Consider the following 23,864-nt stretch of genomic DNA (forward strand, 5'->3'; position numbering starts at 1 on the left):
TTTCAGGCACTATGATTTAAGTAGCACCAAACAATGATTATGAAATGTCTCCAACTGACTTTGCATTCTATCTAATAGACTTATGGAAAGGGATTTTTAATTTCCAAACTTTGGCAAATTAGCAATGTATGGGAAGTTAGATATTAACTCTACACTACATCACAATTTTGCTATGAGTATTGACCTCCAGAGAGAGAAAGAAAATTAAATTAAATCAAGATAATCCTAAGAATTAGATCCTATGTAAGGATTTTCCAAAAAACAAAGTTATCTCTCAGGCTTATTAAAAATTACAATATTTTAATAACTTATATAATGCACATCAAAATGATGATGTGTTTTGAATCCAACTCACTTCCAAATAGAAAAAAAAAGCATTGGAAAAAGGTAAGATGATCTGTCTAAGAAAAAAATTAATTCAGCCTTTTCCTAATATTTTCTGAAGGTGGATCTTAATATTGTGACACTCTTCCAGTAATTCTTTAGATTGCATATGCTAAGTACCTAGCTGTTGTTATTTACCTATTGTGGGAGTCATGCATAGCATACATCAATACACTACTTTTGTTCCAGAATGGAGATTCATTTAATTTGTAATAAAGACTTTCAAAACATGTCTCTCATTTCTGCACCTACAAGCACCTGATATGTAAAAGTGACTGTTCTGGTCATCAAATCCTCATTTATCTTAATATTTTTCTCTGATTAACATAAAAAAATCTTCTAGTTCTATTAAGTGATAATTGATGCCAATCTTAATGACAAGATTGATGTCATCTTTTTGTACTTCTATGCTGATTAAGTAGTATTTGATAAAATTCTGTTAAGTAAAAACATTTGAAACACTTGGAATAGAAATTTAGACTGACATAGCAAATAGCTAAACCAAACAAATGTCAGCTGAAGATAAGTAGGGGCTATTTCATATGCATTTTTCAGGCTCTACAACTAAATAATGTTAGTAAAAGTAACTTTTTTATTACAACATAAAGTACATGCTCATATATATTAACATGGCATGCTTTTATACATGCATTTGTATAAATACAAATTGATATATGCAAACATACTTTATTAGTAAAAATATAAATGGATGCATAATACAGCTTTGTATTGTATATCATATATACACATATGAGTAAAGTATATTTTAATAATATACTCTATATATAGAGTATATATTTACATATATATACATATATATTCCCTCTACTCCATCATATTCCCATTATCCTTTTATGTTATGTTCTCTAGAGGAAATAGATACATAGATGATAGAAAATAGAAAGAAAATAAATATTCCCTAATGAACACAGTAAGAAAATGTTAACTTGAGAAAAGGAAGTTGATGGGAAATGACCTTACAAGTTCTAAAATACTATTTTGACAACTCTATTTTGCACATATAAAACGTTGATACTTCTTACTTATTGTTTAGCTCACAACCAGGTAGTTCATATTAAAGCAATAACATTTTCCATTAGATGAGCAAAATGTACAGATATAGATCTGTAAGCTTTTGCTTAATTTAGCAGATTAAAATTCAGTACAGACAGGCTGAAGCAATAGTACAGCGGGAAGGGTGTGTGTCTTATACTCACTAGGCTGACTTTTGTTCAATCCCTAGTAACTTTACCTCCTCCCCAAAACCCACCAGTCAGCCAGGAGTAATTCCTGAGTGAAGAGTCAGAAGTAACCCGTGAAAACTGCCAGGTGTGGTTCCAAACTAAAATAATAAGTTAGAATGTAATGATAGATTCAGGAATTCAAGATAAAGACACAACCCTGCTTTTACTATACCGCGAATATTTCCCTAGCCCTAAACAAACAAAATATCATCTTCAAACACTAGATGAACCACTAAAGATAAATTACTGATGAGGCACATAAAATAATAGTTAAAATGCCCAACAGTTATATGACATATTTAACACAGTTAAGTATTATTTACTTTTTTTTAATGAGAACAATAAACACAATATGGATGGTTCTAAATGGCAAATTTTCTTAACATGCTTTAGAATTTGGCACCAATGCTGGCAAAATTTACACATGCCTAACTTACCAAATAATGCAGAAATTTATATCTGGTTGACAATGTTCTTGAAACAAAGTTAGTATGTGTTAAGGAAAGAACAGAGTTGTCTTACTTTTTGTGAGTCTCAAAATATGTCCTTTCCAAATGAGCACGGAGTGAATGCAAATATGTGACAACCAGCAGCAGACAAAGATAGGCCCCTAGCAGTTCCATATCAATGCCAGGCGTGCTCAGACTTACATACCAATGGAGAAGAGGTGAGAAAGGGGTGTTGTACAGCTCAGTGTTTAAGGATAAGGCATTACGGTGACTACAATTACTTTACAGTAAATCAACCCATGGCCACTTTCCAAATATACTAAAGATATCAATAGCAGACATTGAAAAAAATCACTCTAAGGAACAAGAAACATAAAGATGCATGAAATGTTCTGATGGATTTTCTTACCTTAAACACATAAAATATTTATGAACACTCATACCTACCTCCCAGCCCATTTTCTAACACCAATGGTCTAAATATATTTGCATGAGTTTAAAACAGTTTCATTAATTTACAGAGCAATGTTAAGAAGAAAAAGAAAATATTGTAATACCTTTACTTTTACCTATGGGTTTGGTGAAATGGTTCCATGAAGAAAGGGTTTCCATACAAAGAGAATAAAAAAGGAGAGAAACAACAATAAGAAATATGAGTCAATGCACTACTCTCTAAAAATTAAACAAGACAGTAAAATATAAAGATGTATTTGAAGCAAATGGAATCCACCAGGGCATGTTGAGGAAGCTGACATTCTTATGGCAAGGCATGCAAGCAAATCGGAAGCCCATGCTGACCCTAAAAGATAAAGCAAAAATGAACGGCACAATGGCTAGAGGTAAAGAAAGTGTTGATTCTGTGGATTATGACACTCAGCATTATAAAAAGTCAAGAGCCAGAGAAGATTGCAAAGTGCTATGCATGCATAGAAAATGGGCTCTTTCTTAGTACAAACTGAAGATGCTCTTTCAGAGATTAACTTTCCCTGGTTCTCAAATTGTCTTTACCAGAACACCTCCCGAATGCTGATGCATAAATACTTTCAAAGTTATTCTGTCTCATTTATTTGCGGATTACAAATATTACAAAGGATGAAGGAAAATAAGACAACGTCGCAAACGAAAACCCAACAAACAAAGAAAAGAGAAAAACACATGAAGGAAGAAGGTGAACACGAGTGAGGTAGTGCATTTGCAGCCAGATAACTTTGCAAGCATTTGCCCATCTTTTGCGATGATGGCGTGAAAGCAGCTACAGAACAAGAAAACACTGAAAGCGGAGTGGAAAAGGAACAGAGCCCATACCTTGGTCGCCCATCATCAGGTGCGCCAGACCTTGAAGGGAAACAAGAGCACAGTCAGCAATCAACACGGGTGCAGGGGAAGGGTCGTCACGGAGACAAAAAGGTTCAGTGACAGACATCTGGTTTACTAGGAACCATAGCTGGATCCCAGAGGCCAAGCAAAAAGCATTCTTGCAACCCCTAGTTGGAATGATTGGGGGCAAAGAATACTACACAAGTGCCATTTCCACACTGGCTTAGGCTTTCCTGTGTCTTTCTTCTCTACAACAGTTGGAATAATCGAGAGAGGAAGGGTCTGACTTAGGATCCAAACAATTCCTGAAATATTGCCTTTGCCCCGAAAGTCCTTTTGGAGACTTTGGAATATTGCCCACGAAGAGCTTGCGGTACTTTGATGATGAAATTCCTTTTAAAAAAAAATAACACCCAAGGAATATATGACACATGGGCTGGGTCTGATCTTTTTCCCCTCATCAAAAAGTGAGCTGTTTCAAAATTAAATGAAAAACACCCTTAGTCACACTGAATGATCATGCAGAAATGCCTCCTTCCTTGTGTGACACACATAACAACTAGACTTGTTCAAATATCAAAAAGAAAAAAAAAGAGGAAAGAAAGGAAAAAAATCATTAGACATGCACTTGTCAAATTAAATTTGACCACACACTAAAATTTTTATGAAACAATGGATGTGCTTTATATCAGTTCAATTCATTTACAGGGGACAACAAAATGTTTTAGCATTCTCTTATAGAATACTTCAACACTATACTGTGTGGTCCTATAGATAAATGAAGTCAGATCATTACATCAAAGTTTTCTAAAATCATCTTCAATTTCCTTTGTTTAATATGAATTATTTGTTACCAACTTCTTGACAATACATTTTAGATTGAGGAACACTACTTTTCTAAAGTAGTAAAGTAAATTTTTTTAAAAAATTTATTCACTAGCCCCAAAGAAACTTTATTAGTAAATGGTTTATTTTCTAGATTTATTTTTGTCTTGTTATATTTTTGTGACATACTTTCTATACTCAAGCTCTGTACTTAGGAATCACTCATGATGGTGTTCAGAGGCTAATAAAAGTGGAAGGGATTAACCTGGTTGGCGGTTTGTAACTCAAGCACCCTCATTATTGTACTCAATCTCTGACCTAACGTCTACATCTTTGCAGTAAATTTGGAAATATATCTACTTCTAAAGCCATGTGAATGTCAGTAATCTGGGATGATATTATCCAATAGAGTTCATGTAAATTCTGATAAAAATATTTCAGTTGCCAGTGTTCTGTCAAACAAAGTTGAGACTTCCAACTATAGAGTATATATTATTGAAGTAGTATCAAAAAGATCTGCTATATTAATGATACTGAAATATTTATAGAGTAGGAATAATTAGAATTTTTCACACAGCTTTCATAGGAAAATCATTTAGCATAAATGATTCTATAATAGTAATTTATTTCTCCCTTCTTTTTCTTTTGGTTTTTGGGTCACACCCGGCAGCGCTCAGGGGTTACTCCTGGCTCTGTAGCCCCGTCAGGCTCGGGGGACCATAAGGGATGCCGGGATTCGAGCCACCATCCTTCCACATGCAAGGCAAAAGCCTTACCTTCATGCTATCTCTTCTGCCCCTCCCAACTGATTTTAACAAGAAAAATTACTCGGTAAGAGTAACAAGTTTTTTAGTTAATTTTTGTTTATTTGGGGGATATTTGGTCATAGTGACACAAGTGATTCTCAGGGATTACTTCTGGCTTCACACCTAGAAATTACTCCTGGAGATGCCCAGAGGACCATATAGGATGCAGGAAATCGAATCTGTATCATCCACCTACAAGGCAAATGCCCTACCTGTTGGACTACTCTTCTATTCCTCAGGGATTACTCCTGGCTCTGCACTCAGAAATTGCTCCTGGCATGGGATGCCATGGGATTGGTTCGCCGAGTGCAAGGCTAAGGCTCTACCACTGTGCCACAGCTCTAGCCCAAAAGTTTATAATTTGTATATGTTTCTATATTTCATATATTTAAGAGTAGTAGTGCCTTATCTGTCTAGAATTTCACTGCATATTTCCTAGTACTAGTTAGATTGTTTTTTTTTTTGTGTGTGTGGTTTTTGGGTCACACCCGGCAGTGCTCAGGGTTATTCCTGGCTCCAGGCTCAGAAATTGCTCCTGGCAGGCACGGGGGACCATATGGGGCGCCGGGATTCAAACCGATGACCTCCTGCATGAAAGGCAAACGCCTTAACTTCATGCTATCTCTCCGGCCCACTAGTTAGATTATTTTGCAGCTTAAATCAGTAAAGGATAGCTACATAATATATACTTTTTAACTAATTTTAGGAATGTCTGGTGTTTTTGAATCACTTTAATAAGGATAAAAATTAATTTAGCCCAATTCATATTCTTCACATAATCTTCTAGCCACTAGAAACTCAGTTATATTGTTATGGTGCATTACATATAGGAATGTTAAAATTTGACTGAATATGTTTTATTATAATATTATATTTGGAATATCTTGTCCAAATTTTTCATGAGATAATCTTGTCTCATAAGGAAGAGAGGCATTCAGGTTTATTAGGCTGATTTTAAAGCCCCATGAAATGCAATTTTATTTAAAGAGAATAAAATAAAAATTATGAAACATTTTACAAGATGGTTAAGGAAAAGCCAAAAAAATACTTTTAAAAAGTTATTTGATTTCAATTAACATTCACAATCTAAATGAGACTAATTAATTTTGAAAGATATCAGACCTTTAGAGCAATATCAGTTTTAACTTGCATGCAATGAATATAGTATAAGAAAAACATACTCAGATAGAGTCACTGTTTGCAAAAATATTGTCTTCTTTTAAAGATCATATCTCTCACTAAAATAATAAAATAGTTATGCTGTTCAGCTAACTGTACAACATCAATGAAAGAATTAGAAAAAATGCTGAATCCAGAAACTGATGATACTTTAAAGTCAAACTTTAAAGTCTTTTCCCTGTATTTTTTTTTGTTATTTTTTTTTTTTTTTGGCAACACCTGGTGATGCTCAGGGGTTATTCCTGACTATGCGCTCAAAAATCATTCCTGGCTTGGTGGACCATATAGGTATGCTGGGGGATCAAATCGTAGTCCATCTTATGCTAGCACTGGCAAGGCAGGTGCCTTCCCATTCCACGCCCCCACTCTAGCCCCCTTAAAGTCTTTTCTAAGATATTAAATGTGAGCAACTTTGGTTTATTAATTTATTTTTGAAGTGTCAGGAATTGAACCTAGCCATGGCATCATACTCAAAATTTTTGTGTTCTACAATTGAACCAGATCACCAGTTCAAATCTATTTACTGTTCAGTTATGACCTTAGATGAAAACTCTTTAACAAGAAATTCATTATTCTATAAAAATCCCCATTAGTTTTACAGAATGACTGTGTTCCAAAATATTATAGCAAAATATGCTAACTTAATACTCTGACATAGTAATATCAATAATTAAGCAATACTTGTTAATCTGATACACTTTATTTTTGATTTTACAGGGGAAAATGTCTAACTATATCAAAGTCCTTGGGAGATAATTTTAGAGAAAGTTTATTAGAGTTTTACTTAACTAATAAATATACTTACCAAGAGCCAGGCTGAGTGCTGAAAAGTTTTCAATTCCACTGCCAATGGCTTATTTCTTTTTAAATATATGCCTACTTATGACAGTACTTTATTGTCTTTAAAAAAATAGATCAAATAATCTGAAACTAAACAATGGGCTTGAGATGATTTGATACTGAACAAATCAAACAGAAAAGTCACTTGGAAAAAATGAACACAGGATCATGCACTGTTTTGGAAACTGCACAAAAAGCATTTTCTCATTTAAAATAAAAGAAGCAGGATTGGATCATGGTTCCACATAGAACTGCAAAGGTGCTAAATATTTGAAGGTTCTCCCTGGGTTGCTTAATTTCGGCAAGGACTGGAGTTAAGTCTTAAAGAGTTGCATATTCTTGGGCTGATGACATTTAATATGTGCAAGTTCTATATGAAAAATCAGATACAATCCAGAAATCAGCAAGTACTCAGAAGGAAGATCCACTTACCGTCCACATTCGAGATGTACTCATTAATACTAAGACATAGAAAGTAAATTAGAGTTGGCAAGAAAGGTAAAAAGCACCCACCTTCCACATTGTTGTCTTCTGAAAGCACATGACAAGGAGGGAGAGAAAAGGAAAAACATTCATTAAGCAGCATGCAGACTGGATCTTGCCTTTGCATGTCTTCATCATGCAAGGCACCAAGACATCATGCAAGTTCTCCATTGCTACCATTCAAAGGGGGAACAGAAACTCAAAGCACCTGCCCTCCCATCGGCAGCATTTACAGAATGGGCCAAAATATTAGTGTTACTGCCTTGTCTTAGAAAGATCTTTTAAAAAAATCTGTCACTGGACTGTTTCTGTCACTCCTCTTACAGGCCTGGTAGGTTCTCCCTTCTCTCTAGTCTAGGCCATTTTGAAACCTCTTGTTTCCTTAACAATTCTCCAAGATTCTTCCCATACATCCTGATTTTTACTTGGACCCCACCCCTCAATAAAAAAAGAAGGATCGAAAACATTATCATTACAAATAACCAGGAAATTTCACTAGAGATTTTAGTGCTATCAAATAAATAAAACATTTACTACTTTGTCTGTAAGCACTGCCATAACTTGGTTTCTTTCCTCAAAGAAACACAACATAAAGTAGGCAATAAATCCAGTAATTTATCTCATTTATTTTTTTTTGTGTTTATACTTTACTCAAAATTATGACTATTTCTTTTATTAAAACATCATTAAAATGTTAAGTGGAAAAGGAGTCATTAGACACTAGAAAAAAGTCCACTTGGGGGCTATTACACAAAATTTATGACATTCACTTGAACTTCGGTTTAGGATATAATACGAATTTACTCACTGTTATGACAGTATTTAATTAAACTTTCCCTTCAATCCAGATATCTGGATATGATCTAGGCATGTCCATATAATTAAGCTTGCTTCCATATGTGCATATATATGTTTGCATATAAGGCAGGCATAAACTAGATGCCGTTTGTTTGTTTGTTTGTTTGTTTGTTTGTTTGTTTGTTTTTGGGCCACACCCGGCAGTGCTCAGGGGTTACTCCTGGCTGTCTGTTCAGAAATAGCTCCTGGCAGGCACAGGGGACCATAGGGGACACCGGGATTCGAACCAACCACCTTTGGTCCTGGATAGGCTGCTTGCAAGGCAAAGGCCACTGTGCCATCTCTCCAGGCCCAAACTAGATGCTTTTATATATTTTTTCTACATATGAGTATATAGGGTTTAAATTATGATTAGCACTATTGTATAATTCAAGTTTTAATTAAAAAGCAAGGTTTGTCAGCCAGGTAAGAAATAGAAAGTAAGACGCCATTTTCAGGGAGGGACTTCAGAGCATAAAAGCCGGCTATCCTTTGCAAAAGCTGGCTCCCTGTGTGTGACACCAGGCGGGGAAAATCCGCGAAAGTACACCGGCCCAGTGGGGCTCAGCTGTGAAAGACTGTGAGTGTGACCTGTCTATGTCTGTCTACTGTCCTCTTGCGTGAAACTCTTGCGAGTGGGGCAAAAAGAGCCTCCAGAAACCTCGCTCGCCCAGACGCCATTTTCAGGGAGGGACTTCAGAGCATAAAAACCGGCTATCCTTTGCAAAAGCTGGCTCCCTGTGTGTGACACCAGGCGGGGAAAATCCGCGAAAGTACACCGGCCCAGTGGGGCTCAGCTGTGAAAGACTGTGAGTGTGACCTGTCTATGTCTGTCTACTGTCCTCTTGCGTGAAACTCTTGCGAGTGGGGCAAAAAGAGGCTCAGAGGAGCACGGCCGCTCCGCTTCGCTACGCGGCCGTGCACTCTTTCTAAGGAAAGAACTCCATTGCAACAAGAAGGAAAAATCACACTAAGAACGGCGCTATATCACAGAAGCAAACATTTCTCTCTGGACTGTCTTCTCTGTTACATGCTCGGGCCTAAGATTTGACCCAGTGTGAGGCTTCATCCACGGAGGACTCCCCTCCCTTAGAGGCAAGTCAGCCCATCCAGAAAGGGAGGAGCCAGAGGAGTGTGCTGCCTACATCATATAGACAATGAATACCACTACAACACGTAGAAAAACCCACAATACAAATGTGACAATGGGGAAACAGCGCAGGCCAGCATCAGACATAGAGAATGAAGATGACAATTCTGAGGACCAGATAATGACTGAACAACTAATCAACCTCTCAGATAAGGACTTTAGACTAGCAATATGGAAGGTGCTCAACAGACTCCAAGAAACCATGGATCGAGTTGAACAGAACACTAATAAGAACCAAGAAAATATGAAGGCAGAAATGACAAAACTCCAAACTGAAATAACATGTCAACTAACAGGCCTGAAAAACTCAGTAAACGAAGTGAATGACAAAATGGATAAGCTCTGGGACAGGGTATCAGAAGCTGAGAATAGACTTGGTGCTGTGGAAGATGAGATACATAACAATTCCATACAGCAGGAGAGATTGGACAAAAAACTTAAAGCAAATGAGCAGACAATGGAAAAATTAGTCAAAGAATGGGAACAGACGAAAATAGAAGTCTATGATAAGATCAACAGAAACAACTTAAGAATCATTGGAGTCCCAGAGACCCAGGAAGAAAATTTCCAGGAAGAATCAATGGTCAAGAACATCATTAAAGAGAAACTTCCAGAGCTAAAGAATATATGTGATCAAATCCTGCATGCCCGAAGAGTACCAACCAAAAGAGACCCCAGAAAAACCACCCCAAGACACATCCTAGTCACAATGACAAATCCCACAGATAGAGACAGAATTCTGAAAACAGCAAGATCAAAAGGGGAAATCATGTTCAAGCAAGCTTCCCTGAGATTTACAGCAGACCTGTCACCAGAAACGCTCAATGCCAGAAAGCAGTGGTGGGATATTGTGACAAGACTGAATGAAATGAATGCTTCACCCAGAATACTATACCCAGCAAAACTCACTTTCCGGTTTGATGGAAGAATACATGGTTTCACAGAAAAAAAACAGCTCAGAAACTTCACAGACACAAAACCAGTCTTAAGAGAAAAACTGAAAGACCTAATCTAAGACAAGACTACCCAAAAGACACACCAAATTTTGAAATAAAGATGGCGTTAAATCCCAGGACAATTCTTTCTCTCAACGTCAATGGACTAAATGCACCAGTTAAGAGACACAGAGTGGCTAAATGGATCAAAAAACTCAATCCAACCTTCTGCTGCCTACAAGAAACGCACCTGAATAGTCAGAACAAACATAGACTCAAAATAAAAGGCTGGAGAAAAGTTATCCAAGCAAACAACACCCATAAAAAAGCTGGAGTGGCCATACTAATATCAGATAATGCAAACTTTATACTCAGGAAGGTTGTAAGGGACAAAGACGGACATTTTATATTAATCAAGGGGTACGTAGAGCAGGAAGAATTAATTCTCCTAAACATATATGCACCGAATGAGGGGCCAGCAAAATATTTAATACAACTGCTGACAAATCTGAAAAATAATATCAACAACAACACAATAATTGTGGGGGACCTAAACACGGCTTTGTCAACACTGGACAGGTCAACCAGACTGAAACCCAACAAGAATATACTAGACCTGAGGAGAGAAATGGAAGAAAGAGGCCTAGTGGATATATATAGGACACTCCATCCCCAGAAACCTGGATACACATTCTTCTCCAATGTACATGGGACATTCTCCAGGATAGACTACATGCTGGCACATAAAACATACCTCCATAAGATCAAGAGGATAGAAATTTTGCAGACTACCTTCGCTGACCACAAGGCTCTGAAATTATTTGTGAACTCCAAAGGGACTCAGAAGAAACACTTTAACACCTGGAAGTTAAACAGCCTCATGCTCAATAACCAGTGGGTCCGAGATGAAATCAAGGAGGAAATAAAAAGGTTCCTGGAAACAAATGACAATAAAGACACAAACTCTCAGAACTTATGGGACACAGCAAAAGCAGTACTGAGAGGAAAATTTATAGCTTTGCAAGCACACATCAGGAAGGAAGAAGGAGCTTACCTGAGTAGCTTAATGACACAGCTAATAGAACTAGAAAATGCTCAACAAAAGGACCCAAGAACAGGAAGACAGAAGGAAATAACAAAGCTGAGAGCAGAAATCAACGAAGTGGAAACTCAAAAAACAATCCGAAAGATCAACGAAAGCAGAAGTTGGTTCTTTGAAAAAATAAACAAGATTGATAGACCACTGGCAAACCTAACAAAGAAAGAGAGAGAGAGAAACTTGATAACTCGTATCAGGAATGAAAAAGGAGAGATCACTACTGATATGACAGAGATTCAAAGGGTAATCAGAAACTACTTTGAAAAACTCTACGCCACTAAAAATGAGAACCTGGAAGAAATGGATAAATTCTTGGACTCTTATAATCTTCCACGGTTGAAGGAAGAGGATGTAGCATAGCTAAACACCCCCATCACCATTGATGAAATTAAAACAGTAATCAAATGTCTGCCGAAAAACAAAAGCCCAGGTCCAGATGGATTCACTAATGAATTCTATCAAACTTTCCAAGAGGAACTACTGCCAATCTTGGCAAGACTCTTTCATGAAATTGAACAAACAGAAACACTTCCAAATAGCTTTTATGAAGCCAACATCACCTTGATACCTAAACCAGACAGAGACGCTACCAAAAAAGAAAATTACAGACCAATATCACTGATGAATGCAGATGCAAAGATCCTCAACAAAATCCTGGCAAATAGGATTCAATGCCTCATTAAGAAGATCATCCACTACGATCAAGTAGGTTTCATCCCAGGAATGCAAGGCTGGTTTAACATCCGTAAATCTATCAACATAATACACAACATCAATAACAAGAAAAATAAAAACCACATGATCATATCAATAGATGCAGAGAAAGCATTTGATAAGGTCCAACACCCATTCTTGATCAAAACTCTCAGCAAGATGGGAATGGAGGGAACCTTTCTCAATATAGTGAAGGCCATCTACCACAAGCCAGTGGCAAATATTATCCTCAATGGAGAAAAACTGAAAGCCTTCCCTCTAAATTCTGGCACAAGACAAGGCTGTCCTCTCTCACCACTCCTATTCAACATAGCACTGGAAGTACTTGCTATAGCGATTAGGCAAGAAAAGGATATCAAGGGAATCCAGATAGGAAAGGAAGAAGCCAAGCTCTCACTGTTTGCAGATGACATGATACTCTACTTAGAAAACCCTAAAGACTCTATCAAAAAGCTTCTAGAAACAATAGACTCATATAGCAAGGTGGCAGGCTACAAAATTAACACACAAAAATCAATGGCCTTTCTATACACCAACAGTAATAAAGAAGAAATGGACATTAAGAAAACAACCCCATTCACAATAGTACCACACAAACTCAAATATCTTGGAATCAACTTGACTAAATATGTGAAGGACCTATACAAAGAAAACTATAAAACTCTGCTCCAAGAAATAAGAGAGGACACACGGAAATGGAAACACATACCCTGCTCATGGATTGGCAGGATTAACATCATCAAAATGTCAATACTCCCCAAGGCATTATACAGATTTAATGCCATCCCTCTAAAGATACCCATGACATTCTTCAAAGAAGTGGATCAGACACTTTTGAAATTCATTTGGAACAATAAACACCCTCGAATAGCTAAAGCAATCATTGGGAAAAAGAATATGGGAGGAATTACTTTTCCCAACTTTAAACTGTACTACAAAGCAACAGTTATCAAAACAGCATGGTATTGGAATAAGGATAGGTCCTCAGATCAGTGGAATAGGCTTGAATACTCAGAAAATGTTCCCCAGAGATACAACCATCTAATTTTTGATAAAGGAGCAGGAAATCCTAAATGGAGCAGGGAAAGCCTCTTCAACAAGTGGTGTTGGCACAATTGGATAGCCACTTGCAAAAAATTAAACTTAGACCCCCAGCTAACATCATGTACAAAGGTAAAATCCAAATGGATTAAAGACCTCGATATCAGCCCCAAAACCATAAGATATATAGAACAGCACATAGGCAAAACACTACAGGACATTACAGGCATCTTCAAGGAGGAAACTGCACTCTCCAAGCAAGTGAAAGCAGAGATTAACAGATGGGAATATATTAAGCTGAGAAGCTTCTGCACCTCAAAGGAAATAGTGCCCAGGATACAAGAGCCACCCACTGAGTGGGAGAAACTATTCACCCAATACCCATCAGATAAGGGGCTAATCTCCAAAATATACAAGGCACTGACAGAACTTTACAAGAAAAAAACATCTAACCCCATCAAAAAATGGGGAGAAGAAATGAACAGACACTTTGACAAAGAAGAAATACGCATGGCCAAAAGACACATGAAAAAATGTTCCACATCACTAATCATCAGGGAGATGCAAATCAAAACAACGATGAGATACCACCTCACACCCCAGAGAATGGCACACATCACAAAGAATGAGAATAAACAGTGTTGGCGGGGATGTGGAGAGAAAGGAACTCTTATCCACTGCTGGTGGGAATGCTGTCTAGTTCAACCTTTATGGAAAGCGATATGGAGATTCCTCCAAAAACTGGAAATCGAGCTCCCATACGATCCAGCTATACCACTCCTAGGAATATACCCTAGGAACACAAAAATACAATACAAAAACCCCTTCCTTACACCTATATTCATTGCAGCTCTATTTACCATAGCAAGACTCTGGAAACAACCAAGATGCCCTTCAACAGATGAATGGCTAAAGAAACTGTGGTACATATACACAATGGAATATTATGCAGCTGTCAGGAGAGATGAAGTCATGAAATTTTCCTATACATGGATGTACATGGAAACTATTATGCTGAGTGAAATAAGTCAGAGAGAGAGAGAAAAACGCAGAATGGTCTCACTCATCTATGGGTTTTAAGAAAAATGAAAGACACCCTTGTAATAATAATTTTCAGACACAAAAGAGAAAAGAGCTGGAAGTTCCAGCTCACCTCAGGAAGCTCACCACAAAGAGTGATGAGTTTAGTTAGAGAAATAACTACATTTTGAACTGTCCTAATATTGAGAATGTATGAGGGAAATGTAGAGCCTGTTTAGGGTACAGGCGGGGGTTGGGTGGGGAGGAGGGTGATTTGGGACTTGGGTGATGGGAATGTTGCACTGGTGATGGGTGGTGTTCCTTTTATGACTGAAACCCAAACACAATCATGTATGTAATCAAGGTGTTTAAATAAAAAAAAAAAAAAAAAAGAAATAGAAAGTAATCTTTTTTGAAAGAACCAGAATTGGAAACATGTTTTCACCAATTATCTGAAGATGTTTCAGTAGTCATGAATGTTCATGCTGGTATTTCTATGCTCATTATTTTGTTTTATTTAAGCAAGGTTAAATATAGTGCCTATTGTTTCAAAGGGCATGTAAGGAACAAAACAACAGCAAAAGTAGAAACATGAGAACTAATGCAACTATAACTGCATCATTTGATAATACTTAACATTTCAATGGTTAAAGTTAATAGTGAATTGAGAAAACATTAAATGGGACAATAAGTTCTAGCTAAAAACTATCGGAAAAGGGCTGCATCAACTTAATATATTTAAGAGCACAATAATTGTGGGCAAAACATCTGTTGGAAATATTTGACTTGCTAAAAGTTTTTCCTTACAAGTCAGCATTTATTGGGGGCAGGAGGTATAAAATGGCATGAACCCTAACGAAAACAAATGACAAGCTGCCAGTGGGATGAGGTAAGAAGCCATGAGTGGGTGTTCTGCTGTCCCTGTCAGAGGCCAGGCAATTGGCAAGGGAACCCTCTCTTACAGAAGCAGAAACACCACCACAGAGGTCAAGGGTCTCAGTATCCTGTTTCCATGTGCTTATTTTTTTCTTGATAAATTTAATTTTAAATTAACTTAATATGTAGAACACAGAGCACATCCCCATGACTGGTATTTCCTGAGAACAGGTGGAAGGATCTAACAGTGGTCCTCAAACTATGGTCCGCGGGCCACATATTGTATTTGTATCTGTTTGTTTCTTCATTGCAAAATAAGATAGATGCAGTGTGCATAAGAATTCGTTCATAAGTTTTGTTTTTACTATAGTCAGACCCTCCAATGGTCTGAGGGACAGTGAATTGGCCCCCTGTTTAAAAAGTTTGAGGACCCCTGAAGGACTGTGTCACTTGCTTCTTCATTGTCCAGAGTCCAGGCACGCCCAGCAACATGGAAAGGTTTTATTTTTAACTTTATTTTTTTGGCTTTTGAGCCATACTCAGTGATACTCAGGGGTTACTCCTGGCTCTTTGCTTAGTGAATATTCATGGCAGACTTAGGACAGAGATGCAGTGGATCACACCCTGGTCAGCTGCATTCTTAGCAAGCATTTTATCTGCTGCGCTGTCTCTCTTGCCTGAGCTAGAAGGTGTTTAATAAAACAAATAAATATTATGATGGGATTATTTGGTACAGGGCATTGGTATTTTTATATTTTATTTTTTAAATATATAAAATCTGATTGGATTTAATTTGGTAACAGACCACACTAGCAATATGGTCTAAGGATCAAATTGGGGTGGGCCACATGTGATGCAATTATTTCTGAATTATTTCTCTTCAAAGGTCACTGTGACATTCCAGAGACACAGAAAAGTTTCATTTTATTATTTTATGGAAATAATTAGTTGCATATTTAGAATAAAACTTGTGCTTTTATAAACCAAAATTTAAAAACTCGCTTCATTTAAGGTAGTCATTAAAATAAGAGTATTTAGCTACAGAGTAAAACATTTAAACCTGGAAATTTAGAGGAGAAATAAGCGCCAAGACAATCTATAAATTACTTTGGTAACTTTAATTTCGTTCATTCTCTTTTTTTTATTGTGGTCAAAGTGAATTACAATTTTTTCAAAGTAATATTTGAGCCACATAGTGACAATGAATGAGGGGCATTCCCACAACCAGTGTTGTCCTCCCTCCACCTCTGTTCCCAGCATGCATCCCACAGCTCCCTCCTTTACCCCCATAATGCTAGTGCAACTGTTCCCCTCTTGTACAGCTTGTTGTATATTGGGTATCAATTCTGTTGTCGTTGACACTGGATTTTGTATTCATGTCTGCTCAGTTTTTATTTTCACAAAATGAACATTCGACTGTCTGGTCTTGGTACCATAAAGGGTGGGGGAAGGCAAACAAAAACAAAAAAAAAAGAAAAACTAGGAGGTGTCTGTCTAGGTGTTATAAATATCCATTTAGAAGAAGGAAGGGGAAAAAGGAGAAAAAGGTAGCAAAACAAAACAAACAAAAACAATAGGGAGTAACAACAAGATTACAAAAAGAATAAACAGAATACCTTTAATTTCTGTCTGCAAAAGACTAGTGAATGGGATTGCAAACAGTCCGGGCCAAGTTAAGAGAATCGCTAATAGCAACCTAAAGTTATAATGTCAAGTAAACAAAACGCTCAACATCAAAACTCGCCCACAGCTGACACCAGTTTTACAATTGTACTCCTTAGGACTTTAGGAAAGAACATTCAGCTAATGAAAGTCATGGATGAAACCCCTTAAAACTGAGGTATTGCATTATTAACTAAGACATAGAGACCACAGAGGTTGCTACTGACCCCAAACTACCTTCCCACGTTCCCCTCTGAGTTCTATATCTAAAGAGAGTTTTCTTGTTTTGCTTTTCGGTGGGGGGAGCATACCCAGCAATGCTCAGGGTTTACTCCTGACTCTGCTCTCAGAAATTGCTCCTGGCAAGTTCAGGAAACCTAATGGGATGCTGGGAATTGAACCTGTCCGTCCTGGATTGGCTACATGCAAGGCAAATGCTCTACTGCTGTGCTACCACTCAGGCCCCAAGAGAAAGAGTTTTCTTAATGGACTCCTTACACCCAAATCCAATCATGCTCAGTAATATACAAGTCCTGACTTCACTCAATCCACAAAAAAGTCTTTCAGAAGACAGAATTTTTTAAAAGCCCTATTTGAATCAGAGTTTTATGTTGACCCCTAATAAAGCAGCATGAGTGGCTTAAAGCAAACTTCCTTTGGTTTTTACAGGTTTTCTTATTCAATCACTGAATGGTTTCATTTTATTTTCCCCTTTTTGTATCTATTGGTTGGCTTTAGGTAATTGAAAATTAGTTAACTTAGAGAGAGATAGTTTGACATTATTTCAGTATGTGGACAGTTTTATCTGCTGATAACCTAACACTGATCATCATTCTTGAATGTTCCTATTGAAAGTAGTTCATGTATTATTTTTTCCTTCCTACTTGATATTTGGATTTAACAAAAACAAAGTTAAAAATACTTTCTTTTTTTAATTGTATAGATTTTTCTTCTTTCCAGATTCATATGAAACTTTAGACTATTTTGGTTTGGGGCAGCAACAGATAAAAAAGCACGCCATGGTGGAAAGTTAAAGGAATGTGTGCTTCTTTAGTAATGTTAAAAGTGAAATGACTTGTTTGACATTTGAACATTGTCAGGTTAGGGAAAAGTTCTGGGTTAACAGAAAAATCTTGACTTAGTTCTGTTGCCCCAAATCCTGCTGTGTATGTGAAATGAACTTTGCTGAAGTAGATAAATGGTTATTTCTTTGGTTTACCAAATTAAAATAGTACCATAAAACCACTATTATAGTGGTTATAATATAGTGTTATAGTTCTTTTCTATGAGGCATGTTTCTCTCACAAATTTGGAATTAGTTACCTGAAGATATCATTTTACTAATGATGGCAGTGTGCTTATATACAATATAATGATTGTTAAATTTAATGTTTTCAGATTGCTACAAAAATCATCTCTCCACAACAATTTCTGTTTAACCATGAGCTTTTAAAATTAAAGGACAGAAACTTAATTTTATCTCTATGTTGGGTGTTATTTTTTGGACATAATCTAAATGACATATTCCTAAAAATGAGTAAATATAATAAGTATTTCTAGATATAGCAATATGAAAACTTCATCCAACTATCTATTATTACCCAACATGCATGTGATAAATCTCCAGAAGAAATTTCCTGCACTACTTGGCTATTCTTTCTATTCTTGCATTTTTCTTTCTTTGCTATTTGACAGAAATTGGTTCTTTCATTTATGTTTTGTTTAGCTTGGGTGGTTAAAGCTGGGCTAAGGTCTAAGTCCTGACTCTGTGCTCAGAGATTACTCCTGGTTGGGTTCAGGAGACTAAGTGAGGTGCTGGGAATCTAAGCCATGTTGACTCTGCACAAGCCAAGCACCTCAGCACCTATACTGTCTCCCTGGCCTCACCTTCATTTTTTAATTTTGGACCACACAAGTGGGGTCCATAAGGATTTACCTCCTCCACCCTAGTGTTTACAGACCAAATGTGGAGGTGGTATTAGAGATTCAAAGGAGAAATAAAGTAATACTCCATTTCTTTCTCACCTAGTATGAACTTGCTCAGTGTTATTCTTGTCTTTCTAGTTCAATATGTCATCCCTCACTTGGAGTATTAAAATGCTAGGATAGTAGTGTATGGTTCCCATGGTAGCACAGGATGAAGTCTTGTTTTATTCAATATTTTGTGTGTGTGTTAGCAGTGAAAAAGTTTAGAATATCTACCGTCTGGGAAAGCTTGTGGACTGGGAAATGGAGGAAATCTTTGAAAATGGATCTTGTATAGCTAGTCAGCTGGAGGCAAAGAAATACTGGCCAGAACAGTACCAAGACATGATTTAAAGTGGAACAAAAGCATTTAGATTCATTATAGAGGCTCAGACATAAAACAGAGAGCAAGAATTCGGCTGTTTAAAACATATTTTAATTAACCTTACAAGTTGTGTTAAATCTGTTTTAATAGTAGTTTTATTCAGTCTGGTGGAATCCTTGTCTTAGGGAATGAGGGAGGGGGTAACTAGGGCCTCTAATTTTATTTATTTTTTAATACCTTCACTGGCCAGGAATGCCCCTAATACAATTAAACTTAGTATGGATGTTCCTGAAAACATATTGGGAGCTAATTTTTTTCTCCCTAGTAGCATGAGTTCCCTATTTTGTAGAATAATTTGATTCTCGTCCCAAATAACATTATTGCCCCCTTTGTTGAGTGCTCCCTAAAGATTGCACTATCTGTGTCTTTTTCTTAGGCAAATGTAGTTGGAATTTTTATTTACATATTTATTTAAGCACCGTTTCAAATAGAACTTTTTAAAGTTGGAGTCTACCTAGGATTTGTTTCCACAAAGGTGCCCATTTAGTTAATAAAAATACTAAGATACTTTAGTCAATATGTTCCATCTTTTATTGTTAGGAAACAAAAAGAAAGGGCAAGAGGGAGAAAAAGAGAAAGTGGGGAGGAAAGTAATGAAGAAAGAATAATTATATGCAGATTCTTGTATAGTTGAAAATATTCAAAGACTTTTAATAGTCAATATATTAAAATACATTGAATGATACAAAATGGTATCTTTAAATTTTCTTTTCACAGAGGTGATCATTTAGAGCTTCTGTTTTGACATTGTAGCCTGAACTATTTTTAAAATCAACATTTTTGCACTTAACACTATCCTACTTAAATGACTGGACGTACGAAGGAGCAGGACCGGAAAAAAGGCCTTCAATTGCCACAAGCCAGCCCACAGATTATAGACTCTCACCACTCACCTATATAGTGTTTCTTTGCTTACTGAAAAAAATGTACTTGACTGCTCTGGAATTGAGGAACAACAATTAGGAACGATGGACTTTCTTAAAAAAGGTCAGTCATTATTACAAGGCTTACATCAGTGAGTAGATTCCTTTCTACAAGGGCAGAGTTCACATGTTTTAGCAAAGAAACCAGGGAATTCATGGGCTAGAGGTGGGCAAACTACTGAGAAAACACCCTTCTCTCTACTGACCCAGCCTTTTTTTTTTTTTTTTTTTTTTTTTTGGTTTTTAAGGGGCCACATCTGGTGATGCTCAGAGACTACTCTTGGCTATGTGCTCAGAAATCACTCCTGGCTTGGGCAAACTTATGGGACAAAAAGGAATTGAACTGTGGTCAGTCCTAGGTTAACACATGCAAGGCAGACTACTTACTGCTTGCTCCACCACTCCGGCCCCTGACCCAGCCTCTTTTAATTCATCTGGATGAACATTACTCAACAATGTTCTTTTTTAAGAACAAAAAATAGGACATCATTCAGCCTTTATAGTTTATGTAGAGAATATTCGAGTATGTTCCCTGGGATTTCCAACATTAAGATGGAGGTAAGTTGGACTTCCATGACAATAATTCTTCATTTGAGAGGTTAAAGAGATAGTCCAGTGTGTAGGGTGTTTGTCCTGCACATAACTGACCCATGGTTAATCATTGTAATCCCATGTGGTCCCCAAACCTGCTAAAAGTAATTCCTGATTGCAGAGTCAGGAATAATCCCTGAGCACTGCTTGGTTTGACTTGCTCCAAAAATTTCCCAGGAGCTTTTAAAATTGATTAAAATATTTTCAACTACTAAGATGTAGTAATATTTTTAAATGAAAGGTTGTTATACACGATTAATTTGCTGCTTTAAAACTGAGGTCATTTAATTCTAGAGCAATTGAGTTGGAATCACATGGAATTAATCTTCAGTTCAAAATATCAATAATTTATTATGGTAAAATTACTATTTGTAAGTATTCATTTTCCTTTAAAACATGTTAACTGCTGCTTCCAAAGTTTAATGTTGTAATATTAAACTAGAACAAAACAGTATCATAGTCTTTATTTATTTATTTTTTGTTTGTTTGTTTTTGGGCCACACCCAATGATGCACAGGGGTTACTCCTGGCCCTGCGCTCAGAAATTGCTCCTGGTTTGGGGGTCCATATGGGATGCAAGGGGATAGAACGGCAGTCTGTCCTAGGTCAGCAGCATGCAAGGCAAAGGTCCTACCAAGGTGGCACTGCTTCGGCCCCAATAGTACAGTTTTTAAAATAAATCACTGGAAAGCAGCAAACAGAGTGAATGTAATTTCTATAAAATATTCTTAGATGTTATGATTATCTCAAGTATCTTCAACCAAATGTTCAAGAGAAGTAAGAATAAAATATTTTAATTCTTACATAATTTACTACTTCAAAGTTTACTCTCAAAAGCACTATTTTAGGCCAGAAAAATAATGTTAAGAATTAAAGGACTTGCCTGTCTGTGGCTGACCTTGGTACTAAAAGGTTACTTGTATATCCCCAGAGTAACCCTTAAACATAGAGCCAAGATTAAGCCTTGAGCACTGCCAAGTGTGGCCTCAAAACAAACAAAACTTATCTCGTATAATCTATATAGTATTTCAACATTTAACTCACTGTGGCTTTCTAACTTCACTAAGGTATACATAGAAAAAACAGAAAATTCTGTGTCTAGAAAATATATTTTAAGGTATCTTGCTCAAATCCCTACATATTTTATATTTTGTTATTAGATCTTTAGTTTTGTTTTTATTTTAAAATTATATTTTGCTTTTCTTAATTTATTTCAATTTTGGATAACATTTCAGTCATATAATGTTCCAATATCCAAGTGTTACAAAATAAATAGTATGAGAACATTTAATAACATAAGATAACATCTCTGAAGACTGGGTTAGGTTTTAGGTCCTATTACCAAAATGTGTTTTAGTGTCATTTCTTGTTTTTTGTTTTTTTCTTTTTGGGTTACTCCCGATGACGCTCAGGGACTAGTTACTCCGGGCTATGTGCTCAGAAATTGCTCCTGGCTTAGGGGATCAGTCTTAGGTTAGTGTGTGCAAGGCAAGCACCCTACTGCTTGAGCCACCACTCAGGCCCCTAGTGTCATTTCTTTTTTTGTTGTTGTTTTTTGGGCCACACCTGTTTGACGCTCAGGGGTTACTCCTGGCTATGCACTCAGAAATCGCCCCTGGCTTGGGGGGACCATATGGGACGCCGGGGGATCGAACTGTGGTCCGTCCTACTCTAGTGCTTGCAAGGTAGACACCTACCTCTAGTGCCACCTTTCAGGCCCCCTAGTGTCATTTCTTAAATGACATTTCTTTTAAAGTAATCAACTAATGAAGTCAGAAGTAACAAATTTAGGAAACTATTTGCCTGAGTTTAGTGCAGATAGTGTTCACAAGAGTTAACAAGTGGTCATTCAAATTTCCAATAATAAGAGGGAGAATTAGTCTATAAATACAAAGCTGTCCTTAAAATATAGCATGTCATACATAGCTCATAAAATGTTGTTTCTTTTTATTATTACTAAAATAAAAGATAACTTTTTATTACAATTCAAATGTTTTAGAAGACTTGGCAATATAACATAAATTTGCTATATAAACTGTATTCACTTTTTTTAGTTGTAAAATGCAAATTTGACAAAATTGCTACTTACTTTTATTTTATACACAAGTTGCATAGTAAACCTCTGGGAACTGAAGAATAGATTGTAATCTTTTCAAATGAGAATCAATAGGTTAAGCAGGTGGAAAATACATTAAACAAAATTCTATTTTTTAATGATTTTTTTCTATTTTAAATGTCCAAAATACTGTTTGTCTTTAGCTTCAGCCAAATCTCTACCCTTGAAGATTTCAATATATTCATTTGAGCTAACAAGAAAGATTTACTTACAAACCCACTTTGTAAATCACTGGTAACTATATATATATATATATATATATATATATATATATATATATATATCATTGTTGAGGTGTAATCAAAAATAAAAAAACAAGCTTGTAAAGCAGCTAGACAATTATCTGTTTTTTCACCAATAGTCATTCAATGATTTTTAAAAATATTAGTAAAATTTAAAGAAAAATGAATGGAAGCTTAGGGAACATATTATGGTAAATTCATTAAACAGTTCTTTTTATGTGTTTAAATGATATTGTGTGGGATGGAGCCATAGCACAGAGGGGAAGGCATTTGCTTGCATATGGCCAACTTGGGTTCAATCCCTGACATCCCATATGATCCCCCGAACACTGCCAGGAGTAATTCCTAAAGAGAGTCAGGAGTAACCCCTGAATGTCACCGGATATGGCCAAAAAATAATATGGCTAAATCAAACTATATAATTTTATTTTGGTACTTTTTTTTGGGTAAACTGCTCTCAAATTACAAGTGACAATTTATTTTAGATCAATCCCTTTAAGTTATTAATCACTGTATCACTTCATAAACATGAATATAAGTCATACGATGTCAGGGGCTGGAGAGATATTACAGTGAGTAGGGTATTTGTATTAGATGCAACCAACTTAGGATTTATTCCTGGGACCACACCTGATTCCCTGAGCACCAACAAGAGTGATTTCTGAGCACAGCACCAGAAGTAATCCGTGAGCACCACCAGAAATAATCCCTGAGCACTACCAGGTATGCCCCCCAAACGAAACAGACCAAAGGAAAGCCATGGTTTCTTTGATACATACAT

At 36.5% G+C, this 23,864-nt stretch overlaps 1 protein-coding gene across 21 annotated transcripts in view; it reads right to left on the reverse strand.

Moving 5' to 3' along the window:
- NRXN1 (neurexin 1) overlaps positions 1-23,864 on the reverse strand; it is a 1,163,035-nt gene that overhangs the window by 1,024,853 nt on the left and 114,318 nt on the right. For 15 of the 21 annotated variants that reach the window (XM_049784303.1, XM_049784317.1, XM_049784316.1 and 12 more), the window contains exons 3-4: positions 7,558-7,575; positions 3,383-3,412 (exon numbers count right to left, since the gene is read on the reverse strand). The exons of 5 other annotated variants lie outside the window; for them this stretch is intronic. In XM_049784303.1, the coding sequence (XP_049640260.1) occupies positions 3,383-3,412; positions 7,558-7,575 (48 nt within the window). Of the gene's footprint in view, positions 1-2,634; positions 2,643-3,382; positions 3,413-7,557; positions 7,576-23,864 lie in introns of those variants that run through there. One more of the 21 variants, XM_049784320.1, reaches the window with a different exon arrangement.

Source organism: Suncus etruscus, chromosome 12 (genome assembly GCF_024139225.1).
Source record: "Suncus etruscus isolate mSunEtr1 chromosome 12, mSunEtr1.pri.cur, whole genome shotgun sequence".
In the NCBI taxonomy this organism is placed as follows: domain Eukaryota; kingdom Metazoa; phylum Chordata; class Mammalia; order Eulipotyphla; family Soricidae; genus Suncus; species Suncus etruscus.